Source organism: Giraffa tippelskirchi, chromosome 4 (assembly GCF_054371585.1).
Source record: "Giraffa tippelskirchi isolate mGirTip1 chromosome 4, T2T-mGirTip1v1.2.pri, whole genome shotgun sequence".
Classification (NCBI taxonomy): Eukaryota; Metazoa; Chordata; class Mammalia; order Artiodactyla; family Giraffidae; genus Giraffa; species Giraffa tippelskirchi.
In genome coordinates, this window is record NC_137278.1 from 162,289,407 (window position 1) to 162,305,885 (window position 16,479).

The 16,479-nt window shown below is 38.8% G+C and overlaps 1 protein-coding gene across 19 annotated transcripts in view; it reads left to right on the plus strand.

The window, feature by feature from the left end:
• Positions 1 to 16,479, plus strand: part of ANO4 (anoctamin 4) — a 419,392-nt gene that overhangs the window by 226,354 nt on the left and 176,559 nt on the right. For 13 of the 19 annotated variants that reach the window (XM_081595414.1, XM_081595415.1, XM_081595416.1 and 10 more), the window contains 3 exons: positions 395 to 499; positions 10,832 to 10,968; positions 14,126 to 14,284. In XM_081595414.1, the coding sequence (XP_081451540.1) occupies positions 395 to 499; positions 10,832 to 10,968; positions 14,126 to 14,284 (401 nt within the window). The remainder of the gene's footprint in view (positions 1 to 394; positions 500 to 10,831; positions 10,969 to 14,125; positions 14,285 to 16,479) is intronic. The other 6 variants (XM_081595417.1, XM_081595418.1, XM_081595419.1 and 3 more) reach the window with 1 other exon arrangement.

Genomic DNA, 16,479 nt, shown 5'->3' on the forward strand with positions numbered 1-16,479 from the left:
TTTAATTAGTTTATTTATCTATTTTTTTAACTTTACAATATTGTATTTGTTTTGCCATACATAATTTTAAGTGTCCTTGGGTGGAGGTCAACATGCTATATTCGCCACCTAGGAAATCATTCATAAATTCTATGAAGTAGGTGGTATTTTAATAAAGTAATTGCCTTATTTTTGCCTTGGAAATACAATTAAACTTTTCTGGTCCCATAAGAGGCAAATGGCTGATAATGTTGCTCATTTTTAAAAAGTCATTTGTCCAAGTGGGAGGATCCATTGGCAAACCAGCCGGCTGTTGGCTGTTCATTTAGATTTTGACATTACATCTCCTTGGGACCCTTATGCTGGGCTGTCTGTTAACCAGTGCAAACTCCAAGAATATCTTTCGTTTCTCTAGAAGGAGGTGTGGATTTGCAAAGCTACCAGCTGGATATGCAAATACTACCTGACGGGCCAAGGAGTGATGTGGACTTTTCAGAGATTCTTAATGCAATACAAGAAAGTAAGTTTCCCTCCAATTTTAAATTCACCATGAAAGGAGAAACGATTATAGTATTTGGGAGGGGTAATAAAACTAGAAACCTTAGATGCCAAGCTTTAAAATAAAATGATGTATTAAAAGAGATACTGTGTAAAATAATTTTGAGACCAGAAGAGATGGTTAGTGAAATGCCAGTTTGATTTGTGAAACTGAGCCACATAGTACTGGGGTCTTTGATGAAGCCTGGTGGGAAAACTGTAGAGGGATTATAAAATCTTAGTATGCTATAATATTCAGTAAATCACTGGGCCTTATAATTTTTTAGATTCCTTGATTGGTCATAATCAAAGAAAAATCTTTAAGACACCAGAATAATATCGCTTCGCTCAAGTATCAGTAGTAGGAAGGGTGTTGATGCAGTAAACCAGAATCAGGAGTTTATTCTTCAAAATGGGTATATGAAGTCATTGATGCAGTGCTGTGACCAAGAAGTAAATTCCTCTTTTCTAAGCATTTTGATTAATCAGGGCTTACTCTTCTTCCTCTATTTTGTGTTGCGTAGTTTTCACCAAGAACTTTATCATAATCAATACATTTGCTCAAGTTACAGATTTAGCATTGAGGGTGGGGGATGTAGTATCACAAACTAACTCATTAACATTTGTGTTTCACTATCAGAGCTCTAATTCTTGGTAACTATTCTCCCCTTTCACTATCAAATAGTGTTATTTAATATTGGATTTGAAGGGTTCAGATCTGCAATTTTTGCTACTTTGAGTTTTGTGACATTGCATTTCTCTGCAATAAAATATAGATTTCTAAATTATATTTCTATTTCTCTATTTTCTTATGAACAGTTTTAACCATTTTAATTTTGTTTATCCTCTTTTGTCTTTATATTACCCCCTGACTTTATGAGATAATTAATATATCCACTTCACAGGTAGGACAGTTTAGGATGGAAGAAGGTCAGTGCCAATGTCAATAAGATAAATAGTGGAGACCAACTTAGAAAGGAGATCTCCACCTTCCTTTAATTCCTTCAGAAATGTGTTCAGTGAACACCGAGGTGGGAAGGGACCTGGAATTGAAGATGAGACTACTTCCAAGAGAAATACTTTTAAGGAAAACTTAAAAGGACCAAGTATTTGTTCCGGGTGGGGAATCCCTTCATACTTGGTTGCTGAATAAAAGAGAACAAATTTCCCTGGGAGAATAAAAATCAAATTAGTAGACATTGGAGAGAAATTAACTTTTCATGGAAAGTTATAAAATTATGTAATTACTTCATTTGGTTGCAAGATGATAGATTACACGTTGCTGAAAGGATTATTTTCTAATAAATGATGAACGTTGGCTTCTGTGCAAGTACAGGTGATGAACTTGAACTTTTTTAGGGCTGACTGAGCTTCTGTCAAAACAAACTAAGTGTTCATAAAACCATTTTTATAGTATTTTTTGTCAGCACATCTTAGTAAAAACTCACTTGTTTATGATGTTAACGGTATGGTGATCACTCTGTGAACAAGAAGAAGATTATAAGTTTGTGAAAACTTAATATTTAAATTTAAAAATAAGAAAAAGGAAATATTATTTCATTTAACACAAATTTTATAGGTTTAAGAATCTTCTATTATTTGAGAATTTAATCTGTTAATTTTCTTGTTTAAAAAGCAAAATTTTATGCTAAGTAGGTTTGGGAAGCTACTCACACAGTCTGGGGTATCTCTGGTGAGAAAGATTTGGGCCATTTATCTACCTTCAATCTCTAACTAGAGACTCCAAATACAATTCAGATGTTTAACCAGGTCATTGAAATTTCTGAGTCTAAAATCACATAGTGTGGTTCTTCAAGGAACTGTGCCTTAGATGATTATTTATAGAAATCTTTGAGAGACTGACATAAAAAATGTAAAAAATATAGGATTTGAACATCAGTAAAACTCATTGTCTACTACAAACATATTAATTGGGATTAACAGGATGATGGAAAGATTTCACTGTTTCTTAGGATTTTGTGGCCGTATTTATATGATCTTCAAGATTGGGCTAGAACACTGTGTGTGTGTGTGTGTATGTGTGTGCATACACACAGGTTTCAAATATTTCTTCAGTATCTTAGCAGCCATCATGGTAAGTGCTTTCCCTTGACTGTCTCTCATCATTATTAAAATGGCCATAAGTAATAGTAGATACTATTGTCTTCATTTTAAAGGTGCATATACATCCTGAGGCTATATGATTGATATATGACAGAGTCAGTATTTCCTTGTGTGTCAGGCCTTGTTGTGCTAAATAAAAAGTGAAATAATAATGAATAGGAAAAAATGAACTACTTTGGATTTGTACAGTTTTATTCTTGCGTCACATCTTTATGCAAGAATTCCTTCACCATGCTTCTATGTTGTAAAATACATTTACAATTTTTCCTGTTGCTTGTGCTCTAAGTATAGCTTCATCTGTTCAAAACAAGATGTCTCAGAGTGGCTAACCATCCATAAGTTGTTTTTCAACTTCCCCCATATAAGATGTATGGTTTATAAGGAAGGAAAGACTTATTTTATCCATCCTTTCTTGTATCCATCTCACCTGACATATGCCAGCCACTGTGCTAGACAGAATACTTTAAAGCAGTGGTGAGTGCACAGTTCAAGTCAGGAAAAATTTTGTCTTATTCAAAATGAAAGCAACCTAATTTCTTTGTAGTAGGAAAACATTTATATTTGGTGGTCTAATGTAAAGGGATATTTGTGTTTGAGTGTGTATTTTTTCATTGATGTTATTTTTCCCTCCTTTTTTATTCTCGCCATTCACTCCCCATCCCAAGCCAAGTCCCTTGAGTGCCTTTGTTTCAACAGAGTTCTCTGTTACCTAAATTTCCTGCCTTTTAGTATCTGAAAGCCTGAGATTCTAAGTGCCTGATGCTTAGGTAGGAGGAGAGGGAAGGAGAGAGGAAGGGAGGGAGGAGGCCCAGAGAGGAGATGAGAATTTCCTAAGACCAGCTAGCTCCCTTGGAATATCCTGCAGAGGTAGCATGGCTTATTGCAGATGGGTGGGAAGAGAGAGAATGGCTGTGTTTTGTACCTTGGGCGACTACACATGGGCCACCTGAACTGCCAACCATGGCTGAGATTCTCCAGCCTGAGGAAGGAACAGATCCTTCAGCGATCAGGGAATTTGGAGGCTCTGGGAAAGCAGACGTCTCGTCATCCCGTTTCTTTGTTGTGTACCTGGTACCTTGAGTAGAGTGTGGAGTGTGGGTGTTGCTGTTCAGTTGCTAAGTCATGTCCGACTCTTTGCAACCCCATGGACTGCAGCACCCCAGGCTCCTCTGTCCTTCCCTCTCTCTCCTGGAGTTGGCTCAAACTCATGTCCACTGTGTTGGTGATGTTATCTAACTATCTCATCTTCTGCCGCCCCCTTGCTCAGTAAATTTTGTTAATGCCTAGTGAATGAATTACACTGTAGACTCGCAAAGGAGACAGCTCAGCAGTAGCCAGTGTGGTGTGGAGACCTGAGTCATCCCAGTAGATGTTCTGCCATTTACAAAACCTCTGGAACCTTTGTGTGGTTCTGGATATCTGAGGGAGAGGCACAGGAATGTCAGCAGTGGCTGAAATGAAACTGTCCACTGCAGACGAGTTCTTTGAATTCTCAGATGGGAAACCCATGGATATAGAAGGCCAACACTATACAGACTCTGGGGACTCTTAAGTGGCATTCATACCCTGGCAGACTTGATTGTGATATAGTCCATTAGATTCTAATCGACTTGGGAGGGAAAGAGAGCAAAGTGTTTGGATGGAGAACTTGGAGGCTTATTGGGTGATTGTTATGCTGTGAAGTGAAGTGGAAGTCACTCAGTCATGTCGGACTCTTTGCAACCCCATGGACTATACAGTCCATGAAATTCTGCAGGCCAGAATACTGGAGTGAGTAGCCTTTTCCTTCTCCAGGGGATCTGCCCAACCAAGGGACTGAACCCAGGTCTCCCACATTGCAGGAGGACTCTTTACCAGCTGAGCCACCAGGGAAGCCCAAGAACACTGGCGTGGGTAGCCTATCCCTTCTTCAGTGGATCTTCCCAACCCAGGAATTGAACCTGAGTCTCCTGCATCGCAGGAGGATTCTTTACAACTGAGCTACCAGGGAAGCCCTTTATGCCTGCAATGTCCCTATGCAATCATAAAGCTGTTCCCAGATTGATGATGCTCTTGCTCTGTGGGTGAGGAGACTGAGTCATTTCTCAGTGACATCCAGTGAGTCATTCTCAATCCACTTTCTTGATCCCTGATTAACCATTGTATTTTTAATTCATATGGCCATGCTGTTGCAAAGGGGAAGATGAGGGAGAGGAAGGAACTGATGGCCCTTAGACATCAAGTAAGGCAACTACCTGTATTATTTTGTTTACTCTTAAACTCTTTTTGCCCTAATTTCCATATTGGTAAAAGGGAGGTAGTTATAGACAATCTATGCAAAGCCCTTAGTGCTTGGCACACAGTAAGCACTATGGACTTACTGGTGGCCACCTTGTCATCATTCCTCGAAATAGTCCTCTCTGGTACATTGTATTATTCCCACTTTAATTAAAGCTTGAACAAGTTACAGAATCCAATCAAATAGTAAGTGGGAGGACTAGTGTTTGAACTCAGGCTTGTCTAAATCCAAAGCTCATGTTCTTTCCAGAGAAGGGGCAGTTAAGGTCAGTATACTTTAGGATTTTTAATGCAGAACATCACTGACCTTGTTTCTAGTTGTGAAAAGGGAACCACGGCTATTGAGCAAAGCTTAGATTATGTACACAGTTCTCTAAATAGCATTTGCAGGTTGAAAGAGGTGCCATCATTAGATGCCTTGTTATAGAACGACCAAAGTGTCTGTCTGTTCTTTAGAATGGACTAGCTGCGTGAAGAGCTCTTTGTAAGAAACGTGCTGTCTTGGGAACAACTTAATGATCTTGGCCCCATTACAGAGTGTGCTGTGGGTTCCCCCTGCTGTCATGTATGCTCTGTTTTGAAAACGGTATCTTTACAAAGCCAGGAAATGCCAATGGAAAAAAATTTAATAACCACACATTTAAAAAAATCTCATGACTTGTGTTGTTGTTGTTGTTTTTAAGACACTGTGAATCTTAAAGTATTTCAAGTAAATTTTTCAGGCAGCAAAAAAAAAAAATGCCAGCTCTCAAATCTATTACTATTAGGACTCCAGCTTTCTTATCCCAATTTTTGTTTGGGGAAGTGTTAACATACCCGTTTAATTGTTGCCTAATACACTAGTGGAGGTATTCAAACTTTTTAAAGCTGCAGAATCTGTTATTTTGTCCCTAATATATATTTACATATATTATCAGTGTTTAGGACAGATAACTGAGCTATTTGGAGTGGTGGGGGTAAAAGGTAGTAGGCTACAATCCATGGGGTCGCAGAGTCGGACACGACTGAGCGACTTCACTTTCACTTTCACTTTCAAAAGGTGTAGGACTTTCCCACTCAGTTTCCTTTTTGCCCCTTCCATGGCCCCTGAAGTTCCTCCAAAGAATCCTGGGGTTCCAGGGAACACACTTTGAAAAACACTGGCCTATTAGAAAGGAATAACGCTAGCTAAGGGAGGATTTATGTCCTTTCCAATTATTTATTTTGAATTTTCTAAATTAGACCCTCTTCTTCTTGGTTCACTAGGCAGCCTCTGCCTTAGGGTTGTTATCAAATTCATTTGAAGAGTAATGAACATCTAGAGGGTCCTAGGCTTGCTAGTGCCATATAAATGCAAAGCAATGTTTGGTTTTTAAAATTCCAGTGGCTCAAAGCTGTGCTGTGCTGCTGTGTGTTTTCCTGGATTTTTAAAAGCATTTAATTTGATCTATTTGTTAAATTTTTAAAAGTGGCAGACTTGTCAGGCTACAGCTGTGAAGTCTAGCTTGATTCAGATCAGTGTTAAAATTGTGACAAGATAATTGTTTGCTGGTGAAATGACTTCCTGTTCTTGAAAACCAAATAGGATTTAAGAAGAGTAAAATGCCTTCCACAAAAACAAGGAGCTGGCTGGAAATAGCCTGGATTTGGGAGTCAGAACTGGGTTGGAATTCATCTCTGTCACTTGTGGGCTGTGTGAACATACTTAGCATCTTTGAACCTGGCTTCTTTCTCATACTACCTGTCCCACAAGGTGTTCTGAAGATCGAAGGAGAAAAGAGATCTCACAATTCTTCATACACAGTCAGCTCTGAATAAATTGTAGTCCTTTCCCACTTCCTTCCTATTTGACCTCTGAATTCAAGAGAAAAACAGATTCTTGCAAGTAATGGCACTGAGGTAGTTAGAATAAGGGACAAAAAAGGCAATTGATATAATCTTAAGCTAGCTTTTATTTATTTTAAAATGGGCATTGAGCACCTCCTATTTGCTAGCCCTTGTGTCAAGTTTGGAGCCATCTTGGGCCTTCATCTGGAAGGGACTCTAGATGTATAGATGAGCTGGTTATAAAACAGCCAGGTCAGTGTTCAAACTGAGACAAGAACAATTTTTTTTTTTATTATTCTAAATTATTCCTGGAGGTGTCCTTTTTTTAATTTTCTAATGAGGCTATGAGGTCAGTATATAATACCTTCAGAATTCTGAGTATCAGATGTAATCATTTGGAATTCAGGATAAAAATATCAATAGTATAATGAATTGACACTCTGCAGAACAAATATAGAAACTCAGATTATACTGCACACAACCCTTTCATGTCTTCTTCAGTGACCTATAATTTTACTTTATTTTCTCTGCCTCAGAAAGTGCCAAGATTAAAGTACTCCTGAACTATAATGCCAAGGTGAGGTTTTTGGTTTTTTTTTTGAAAGAGCAGTGAGTTGAACTGTTTGATTTTTTTGGTATTTATTTCTTACTCTCTTTTAGATTGTTTCTAACACAGTCTAAAATAAACATTTGCTTTGTTTTTCCAGTTGCCTTTATAGCAATTGGAAAGTTCATCCTCTTGTCTGGAAGTATGAGGCCCTCTACTCATGTCTTGGTCATGTTTATACCTTCAGCACCTAAGCTCAGTGTTGGTTCAATGAGCAAATGGCAGAAGATAAGCAATTCATTTGTTTGTTTTAGCCCTTGCTATATGTTTGCAGTCTCTTTTCCCAAGAGAGTTGAGCTAATATACAAAATTATTTTCACTGAAAGAATAATGGAAATAATTGCAAATGTTTGATAGTAGATTCAGTACCACTGTGGCAAATTGGCCCTCTCATCACATGAGGGAGGTCAGGATCTCCCTGCTTCCTGGTCCTTTGCCTTCTCTGATCTGCTTCCATTCTGGAGAGTAGAACAAGCCAGCCCTCAGAAATCTTTCTCCCTGCTGCCTTTGTTGCTTGACTCAGAGTCAGTAGCTGATTTTTGGTCTCCCAGGCAATTTCAGTTTCTTGGCCCTTGTTTAGTTGTTCAATGTAAGTCCCTGCTGTTTAGTTCCTGGGTCTCTTTAGGGTAAATGCCTGCTTTTTGCAAGAGAGAGTCATTTGGTTATCTTCCTTGCTTTCCCAAATATGTGGTATCCATATGCCAGAACCCATGTTACCTGCCCAGTTCTGTTCACAGGGCCCTTTCTGAGTCTGTATACAATGCAGGTCCATATTTGATTAGAATGGAATTTTTGCATTCCCTCTCCCTCTTTTCTCCCTCCCTCTCCCCGTCCCTCTGCCTCCCTTCATCCATTTCTCCCTCCTTCTCTCTCTCATTCCCTCCCTTCCTCCCTCTCTCATCATTATTAATTGACTCCTCAGAGCATTTGGCTCTCTTTCTTATTTAATGAGCCTAATCACAGAATTCAACCAGGCAGATAATTATCAAACATTTCTTAATTTGAGAAACAATGTATGAGGGAGGTGATGGGATGTATTAACAAGTGATCTTGTTTGGGTGAAGAGGAGCTTTGTCACGTCTGTCCCAAAGGAGGGAGAGGTCCTGCTTCTACCTTGGATGGACCACGAGCTCTTGGAGAACAGGGGTAGTGCCTGTCATGTCCAGTACTTGAACCCGTTTCTGGACAGCGTAGGTTTCAATAAATACTTACTGGATGAATCAGTTCAGTTCAGTTAAGTCGCTCAGTCATTAACGACTCTTTGCGACCCCATGAACTGCAGCACGCCAGGCCTCCCTGTCCATCACCAACTCCCTGAGTCCACCCAAACCCATGTCCATCAAGTTGGTGATGCCATCCAGCCATCTCATCTTCTGTCATCCCCTTCTCCTCCTGCCCTCAATCTTTCCCACCATCAGGGTCTTTTCAAATGAGTCAGCTCTTCGCATAAGTTGGCCAAAGTATTGGAGTTTCAGCTTGAACATTGGTCCTTCCAATGAACAACCAGGACTGATCTCCTTTAGGATGGACTGGTTGGATCTCCTTGCAGTCCAAGGGACTCTCAAGAGTCTTCTCCAACACCACAGTTCAAAAGCATCAATTCTTGGGCGCTCAGCTTTGTTTATAGTCCAACTCTCACATCCATATACGACCTCTGGAAAAACCATAGCCTTGACTAGAGGGACCTTTGTTGGCAAAGTAATGTCTCTGCTTTTTAATATGCTGTCTAGGTTGGTCATAACTTTCCTTCCAAGGAGTAAGCGTCTTTTAATTTCATGGCTGCGATCACCATCAGCAGTGATTTTGGAGCCCCCCAAAATAAAGTCTGCCACTGTTTCTGCTGTTTTCTTATCTATTTCCCATGAAGTGATGGGACCAGATGCCATGATCTTAGTTTTCTGAATGTTGAGCTTTAAGCCAACTTTTTCACTCTCCTCTTTCACTTTCATCAAGAGACTTTCTAGTTCTTCTTCACTTTCTGCCATAAGGGTGGTGTCATCTGCATATCTGACGTTATTGATATTTCTCCCGCAATCTTGATTCCAGCTTGTGCTTCTTCCAGCCCAACATTTCTTATGATGTACACTGCATATAAGTTAAATAAGCAGGGTGAAAATATACAGCCTTGATGTACTCCTTTTCCTATTTGGAACCAGTCTGTTGTTCCATGTCCAGTTCTAACTGTTGCTTCCTGACCTGCATACAGGTTTCTCAAGAGGTAGGTCAGGTGGTCTGGTATTCCCATCTCTTTCAGAATTTTCCACAGTTTATTGTGATCCACACAATCAAAGGCTTTGGCATAGTCAATAAAGCAGAAATAGATGTTTTTCTGGAACTCTCTTGCTTTTTTGATGATCCAGCAGATGTTGGCAATTTGATCTCTGGTTCCCCTGCCTTTTCTAAAACCAGCTTGAACATCTGGAAGTTCACGGTTCACATATTGCTGAAGCCTGGCTTGGAGAATTTTGAGCATTACTTTATTAGCGTGTGAGATGAGTGCAATTGTGCGGTAGTTTGAGCATTCTTTGGCATTGCCTTTCTTTGGGATTGGAACGAAAACTGACCTTTTCCAGTCCTGTGTCCACTGCTGAGTTTTCCAAATTTGCTGGCATATTGAGTGCAGCACTTTCACAGCGTCATCTTTCAGGACTAGAAATAGCTCAACTGGAATTCCATCACCTCCACTAGCTTTGTTCGTAGTGATGCTTTCTAAGGCCCAGTTGACTTCACATTCCAGGATGTCTGGCTCTAGATGAGTGATCACACCATCGTGATTGTCTGGGTCGTGAAGAACATATTTGTACAGTTTCTCTGTGTATTCTTGCCACCTCTTCTTAATATCTTCTGCTTCTGTTAGGTCCCTACCATTTCTGTCCTTTATTGAGCCCATCTTTGCATGAAATGTTCCCTTGGTATCTCTAATTTTCTTGAAGAGATCTCTAGTCTTACCATGTGTAAAACAGATAGCTAGTGGAAAGCTGCTGTATAGCTCAGGGAGCTCAGCTTGGTGTTCTATGATGACCGGAATGGGGAGGTGGGTGGGAAGGAGGCTTAAGAAGAAGGAAACATATGTATACTTATAGCAGATTGACATTGTTGTATATCAGGAACCAACACAACCTTGTAAAGCCATCCTCCAATTAAAAAATTTTTTTTAAATGCAAAATGAGTTCTTTGAAGTCTTAAAGAACCCATGCTAAACAACTATATGAAGGAAAGGTAAACAAAACATTGTGTTTTGTTATCATGGAAGACAAATTATATTTATATTGTGGAGATACTTCACATTTTCTTTCACCTTGGCCTAATGAAGACACTGTTTGGTTAAACACATTTTACATTTGACGTCCATTTTTGTTTGGAAATAATATACCTGTCATTTAAGGTGTAATTGAAACAATGAAAAACTACGCAGCCAGAGGGAGATGTCTTTATTTTTAGTATTGCTTTTAAGATCCCAGATTCTTGACTTGACTTGTAATGTATTTACTTTGGTTCTAGTGGCCAAGGATGTCAATATTCTTTTTGATGAATTAGAAGCTGTCAACAGTCCTTGCAAAGATGATGACTCTCTCCTTCACCCTGGAAATCTGACCAGTACTTCAGATGATGCTAGCAGGTTGGAAGCCGGGGGAGAGGTAAGAGTATGCCATTTCATAAAAACAAAATTCTTGATCCAGGCTGGAACTGGAGAAGCATATTCCAGTGGATTGTTTAAAGTCATCTCATTGAACTGGTGGCTCCTGGGGGAAAAGAAGGGATGAAGTCTTACACGCTTTTGAAAACCTCTGGGGGTCTAGCATGTTTCAGGAATCTGAAATCTACCTAGCTCAAAACAGACTTTCAGTGGGTCATGCACTTCTCTTATAGCTGAAGGCATTTAGCTTATACAAAGGTTTTTAAAAACACTCATCATTTTAAAATGATTTACATTTTAGATGTGGCTGACTAGTCAAAAGTTAGCTTTACAAGAATGGATTCCCTGTTGAAATCTCCCATCATGTGGAACAATGATATAAAGTGGACCAGACCTCAGTAGACTGTGTTGTCTGTAGCCTCTTTGAGTTTCCATTTGCCTCTGTAATCTGGAAACTAAGATTACAGAAACTCATTGCAAGTATAAACAGACCATCTGTTCATGTGTTATTTGGAGGAAAAAAAAGTATTTTTTAAAAGCATTCGCTGTTGCTCAGCTGTGTCTCAGTGGAGTTAAGTATCTTCTTTGTATATTCACTTTGCATATGGGCTTTCCTAGTGGCTCAGTTCAGTTCAGTCTCTCAGTCGTGTCTGTCTGACTCTTTGCAACCCCATGGACTGCAGCACACCAGGCCTCCCTGTCCATCACCAACTCCCAGAGCCTACTCAAACTCATGTCCATTGAGTCAGTGATGTCATTCACCCATCTCATCCTCTGTCATTCGCTTCTCCTCCTGCCTTCAATCTTTCCCAGAATCAGGGTCTTTTCAGATGAGTCAGCTCTTCGCATCAGATGGCCAAAGTATTGGAGTTTCAGCTTCAGCATCAGTCCTTCCAATGAATATTCAGGACTGATTTTCTTTAGGATGGACTGGTTGCATCTCCATGCTGTCCAAGGGACTCTCAAGAGTCTTCTCCAACACCACAGTTCAAAAGCATCAATTCTTGGGCGCTCAGCTTTGTTTATAGTCCAACTCTCACATCCATACAAGACTATTGGAAAAACCATAGCTTTGACTAGATGGACCTTTGTTGGCAAAGTAACATCTCTGCTTTTTAACATGCTGTCTAGGTTGTCATAGCTTTTCTTCCAAGGAGCAAGCGTCTTTTAATTTCCTGGCTGCAGTCACCATCTGCAGTGATTTTGAAGCTCAGATGGTAGGTAAAAAATCTGCCTGCAATGCAGTAGACCCAGGTTCAGTCCCTGGGACGGAAAGATTCCCTAGAGAAGGGAATGTCTACCCATTCCAGTATTCTTGCCTGGAGAATTCCAAGGACCGAGGAGCCTGGTGGGCTACAGTCCACGGGATCACAAAGAGTTAGACGTGACTAAGCGACTGACACTTGTATATGCGCTGCTACTGCTTAGGTAATAGGAACACAGATCAGAGTCATTAATTTATTGTGTATTCTTAATGCTGTTGTTATTCCAGAGGCCATTAGCCAGTGAAAGGATAACACCTTTGAGCAGGAAAAAATTGTTTACTTCTATCAAACTTCCCAGACCTCTTTGTATAAACGCCATACACTACTTATCTGTGTATGTGTGTTTTAAGAAAAAAACTCATTCTGTCAGCATTTCTTCACACAGAAACTTTGGATACCATAACATGGCACAAAGGAAGGACCTTGAAAGGCACCTCACAAAGCAGCTAGTCTAATCCCCTTAATTTAGAGGTGATTGAACAGTCTCAGGGAGATTAGGGCTTTGCTAAACCTTCTGTTGAACCCTCGGCTGGTTTTGCAGATAGATGGTAATGTGCTAAATCTACTGAGTGGTTCCCTTGCCCAGCAGATGACTGCTCAGAAAGTGTTTATTTGGGTGGGCTTCTGAGCAGAAGCCAGAAATAGTGAAGATTGATCATCAGTTATAAATTCCTGCCCAGTAATGAGACATGTTATTTCCATCTCTCCCAGCTGAGATTTTTCCTTTTGAATGAGGTTGCATGCATGGCACTGCTGCAAGAATATGGACTCTAGCAATAGCCTTGGAGGTCTGGCATGTTTTCTTTCTTCATACTGCTATTTAGAAACTGATACATACTGTGATCTCAAATTTTTTTGTGTTTACATGTACAGTTGACCCTTGAATAATGTGGGTTTGAGCTATGTGGGTCCATCTATCTGTGGATGTTTTTCAGTAATAGATATTATAGTACTATATGATATGTGATTGCAACCACAATGTGGAGAAACCATGTATATGAAGACCCTGCTCTGACTATAAGTTACAAGCAGATTTAATCCTTGTGCTGTTTATAACTGCATACACAAATATCACAAAGAAAAATATTTACTATGGTGGGCAAAAAAAGTTTGAGAGACACTCAACTAAAAAGTATTACTAAAACCATCAAACTACATGTAGTCTCATCCTTCTCCCTTACCAGATGGACTGTCTTCCTGAATTTTTGCATTTTTTATTACCTTGCTCTAAAAATCATTTTACCATGCATACATGTGTAGCCTTAACAACTTATTTTACATTGATTTTGTTTTGTGCTTTGTAAAAAATGGTGTCATGCAGTATAAAGTCTTGTGACTTGCTTTTCTTCTGTCAATATTGTTTTTAAGATTTTGCTTATTATAAGATGCATCAGTAGTTCTTTTTCCCTGCTGTATAATATTCTACTATATGACTATACAATTTATTTATGTTTGCCTATTCATTGATATGCATTGATTCCCATTTAAAATTTTTTCTCTTATGAATAATGCTGCTGTGAACATTCATATACACATTTCCTGGTTTGTCAGGAATTTATTAGGGTTATATATGCCAATGTTCAATTTTACATGATGATGTTAGTGTGTTTTCCAGTGTTAGTATATCAGTTTTCACTCTCACCTGTAGAATGTCAGTTGCTCCACATCCTTGGCAACTTTTGATATCATTGGGTATGTTTAAGTTTTGTTCATTAGACTTAATGCTTTTTCCAATTTTTATTTTGTTTTCTGTTGTTAACATTTTTCATTAATAAAAGTGTAATTTTGATTAAACACAAGGAAAATTCATTTAGTTTTAATTATTCTTTAACATTACTCAGTCAAGGCTCAGTTTTGAGTGTCTTAAACTGGTCCCTTTCTCTTTGTGTGCAGACAGTACCAGAAAAAAACAAATTAAATGGCCTTTACTTCAGAGACGGGAAATGTCGAATTGACTACATTCTTGTGTACAGAAAATCCAACCCCCAGATGGAAAAGAGAGAAGTATTTGAAAGAAATATTAGAGCAGAAGGATTACAAATGGAGAAAGAGGTAAATGATTTGCCTGAGTGAGAAGAGTATAAATATATATCAGTTCATATCAAGAGACCATTTAAAAAATAAACAGTTAGTAGAGTAACTGAATGTTTCATTTTCTGAGGCTTTGCCAATCTGCAGCGTGTGGAGAATTTTCTAGCAATTAGGCTTCTGCAGCACAGTTTGCCTTTGAGAGCATTTTGATATCCAAAAATTTCATAAAAATCAAAATATTCCAATTAAATGGATTGTTTCAAAGTGTCAATTTACCTGACTTCCTACATCTGCTGCCTCTCTATGTTAATGGTGAGTTCTATTGGATTGACCAAAATGTTCATTCAGGTTTTCCATACCATCTTACAGAAAGCCTGAATGAACTTTTGGCCAACCCAATATTTGCATGGATTGAAAAAAAAACTTTGGATAAAATGCAATCAGCTGACCCTCGAGGCTCTTTTTACATTTCAGGAAACATCATGGGTTTGGGTATCCTCATACACCAGAAAAAACTGTCTGGCTGATTTGGCCAAAAACAGCCGAGACTTACAAAGTGATTCTGGTTTTAAGAGATGTTCAGGATGTTTTATCAGATTCCCAAACTCAAGGGTTAACTTATTATTGTTTACTCTTCCCCCTTCCCTCCTCCTCCGCAGGGGAAGTTTTGAGGAAGGTAAAAGAAACCCAGCCGGGCCTCATAATAATCCACAATGGGACTGTTGTGTACCCAGAAACACTGTGCACTTTTCTAGAACTTGGCCCTGTTTGCTGGATTACATAACTCCTCTCACATTTTCCCTAAACATTGTGCACAGCTTCTGGAGTTTTTCATAGTCAAGAAGAACATGTTGCAATTAAAAGTGTTTGCTTCTGATTCTTCTCTTCAAGGCTGAAGGATGGATCTTTGAAGTCAGGCATCCCTGTTTTCTTTGTACAGGAAAGGTTGCATGCTGTTCCTGGGACAATTCCAATAAATAGGGTTTTTTCAGTTCTGTTCGACTAGCCTCAACCCTGGAGCATTTATAAAATAGAAGCAGTGTTTCTCTGGAATGTCTCCAAAAAGAGAATTAGAAAAATGGTGAGATGAGTATGGCCTTAAGGGAAGAGGTTCTCATTCTCAGCAAAGTGGAAGCAGATTGCTCAAAAGACTGCTTCAGTTGGAGTTTCCCCTGGAGCAACAAACAGAATTAAGTATGTTGCTTTTTCCATTTTTGTGGGATTCTGGAAAATCTTTCCTATACCCACTGGAATATACATTTGATAAACCTTGTTCTTTAGATAAGTTGTTGGTATCCAGTAGACAGTTGTGTATTCTTTTCTTAACATTAATAGTGCATTAATATTTTATCCCTAAAAATCATTTCTTCATGTTTTATTCTAAGTTTCAGAATTTTTATATAAAAAAATAAAAGATCTGAATTGCCACCTGATCTGAAATAACGAAAGTCCTTCCTGTGATCCATTCTGACTCTGTCAAAGTTTTGATTCCCGTTAAAACTAAGTTGCTGCTGCTAAAACTAAATAGCTTTGTTCAGTTAATGAAAGATTTATATTTTAAGCTTCATCACTGTTCTCTCCATTTCTGGGGCTTCTTTTGTGTAGGTCTTTTCAGTGTCATTTCATGACTTTGAAAAGTTAAAACTCAAAAAGCCTAATACTTTTCCAAATAATGTACATTACTAAAGAGTTGACAGCTCTCTCATATGTTTCCTGAAAGTCTTCTGTACTGCAGTATTCAGCTGCCAGAATTAGAGTGGGTAGCTAAGGAGGGTTACTCTGCCTTCTAATGTGCAGTTTTGCTGTGTAGTCCAGAGTTGACCAGAGTATGTTAGTTGGATGGCTCATATGATTTTAGTGGTTTACAATAATTTTGTTTGGTTCTAATTTTTAAAAATTTTAATAGCTATGTATTTATTTTAATGTATGGAAATAATAACAATTGGAAAAAGAGTGATATCACCATATGGTGGACTTCATTCAGCACTTATCTAATGAACACATAAAGAAGTTGTGGTACATATACACAATGGAATATTACTCAGCCATAGAAAGGAACGAATCTGAGTCAGTTCTAGTGAGGCGGATGAACCTGGAGCCTGTCATACAGATGAAGTAAATCAAAAAGAGAAAAACAAATATGGTATATTAATGCATATATATGGAATCTAGAAAAATGGTACTGATGAACCTATTTGCAGGGCAGCAATAGAGAC